Source organism: Gavialis gangeticus, unplaced genomic scaffold, assembly GCF_001723915.1.
Source record: "Gavialis gangeticus isolate Ggan-Ray unplaced genomic scaffold, GavGan_comp1, whole genome shotgun sequence".
NCBI lineage: Eukaryota > Metazoa > Chordata > Crocodylia > Gavialidae > Gavialis > Gavialis gangeticus.
In genome coordinates, this window is record NW_017728995.1 from 1,234,476 (window position 1) to 1,235,941 (window position 1,466).

General features: G+C 41.8%; 1 protein-coding gene across 1 annotated transcript in view; it reads left to right on the forward strand.

Moving 5' to 3' along the window:
• EIF2A (eukaryotic translation initiation factor 2A) overlaps nt 1-1,466 on the forward strand; it is a 60,665-nt gene that overhangs the window by 47,316 nt on the left and 11,883 nt on the right. The window contains exon 12 of the mRNA XM_019503133.1: nt 54-182. Coding sequence (XP_019358678.1) covers nt 54-182 — 129 coding nt within the window. The remainder of the gene's footprint in view (nt 1-53; nt 183-1,466) is intronic.

Below are 1,466 nucleotides of genomic sequence, written 5' to 3' on the forward strand. Positions count from 1 at the left end.
TTTTTTTTTTTTTTTTTTTTGGTAGATGAAATATTTATTTTATTAACTTCCAGGAAGCCAGAGTTGATGGGAGCCAGGAATCAGCACCACCTCCAGCAACTCAGAATGTACCCTGCAATCCCATGCCTGCTGTGACATCAGGAGACCCCGAGGTAGACAAAAAGATAAAGAACTTGAAAAAGGTAAGAGAGGATTTTTGTAATGAAGGACAGTTTTCTATGTAAGAAGGTCCTAAAGGGCCAATCTCAAAGATTGCTAATAGCAGCACCAAGGGGAATGCATGTAAAATGTATAAGCTGTTCAACTGCTGTTTTCTGCTTTCTCATATTCTAAAGTAACACATCAGTAATCATTTAAAAATGGCTTTATTCATGTAGGGCCTAAGCACGGTAGAGCACATTGTGGTCTGTCCAGCATGACAGTCATTTCTCCATGCTTCCTGCCATTTGTCAAGTACTGCTGGGTTTGGTTTGGGACAAACCACTGCTAAAAAGGGCCAGTGTGTGGCTGATACCTAGCTGTACTTGTGAAGCAACCCTAGGAGCCTCTTGTCTTTGCTTGGCAGGCACTCCCCTGGTGTTCTGGGAAGACTGTTCCAACTCCAGATTACAGGGGACAGGGAGAGTTGCTTTTGCTTACTGGTAAACTTTATTCCTTCCCGATAGTGTGTTGCATGTATCTCCCAGTAGAGCCTATCACTAGGGCTTTAGACAGGCATAATAGTTGTGCTGAGAGAGAGGCTTTTCACAAAGAAAGCGTACACCTATTCAAGGTGTCTCTTGTGGAAGAGAACTGGCTCTGGCACAACAAAGTTATCTTCACTTCCAGCCAGGAAGATCTCTCCCCCTCTCGATCTAATTTGAAGGCCTGCACACTTCTTGGCTGTTGAGGATACCCAGTGTCCTACAGTCTTCACAGAATTTTTAGCATTGGGAATGAATGCCTGTCCATGGTCTATGGATGTGTTCTGAGGGGATATCAGAAGGAAATTATATAAATTCATCTCACTGTTTCTTGTACTCAAACCTCAAAAAGAGACCCGGTGAACTGCCAAGCCTGAGAGTTCTCTGATTTTAAATCTAGTCAGACAAGAATGAAGTTGTGTTTGGACAACAGGGCTGCTCTTCTTGATTAGTAATAAAGGTGTATATTTGGTGTCTCACTCTTATCAAATCAGCCTTAGTTTTCTGCTTTGATTATGGCCTTAGCCATGGTAGAAGGTGATGTGTGGAGAAGGAGAATTTTTACTGCAGAAGATCTTCCTTCTGAACCTTAGATGTAGCCCTTCAGTGAAAGAAATTGTCCTGTTTCTGGATTGGTGATATACATTAAGGTATCTAGGATATGAAGTTATAGTGATTACATTTTTCTAGGGGTGCGCCAATAGAGATCTTTTTTGGCCGATACAGATAGCCAATTTTTAAGGAGGCATATCAGCCAATACTGATCTGATTTCTGATATGCAA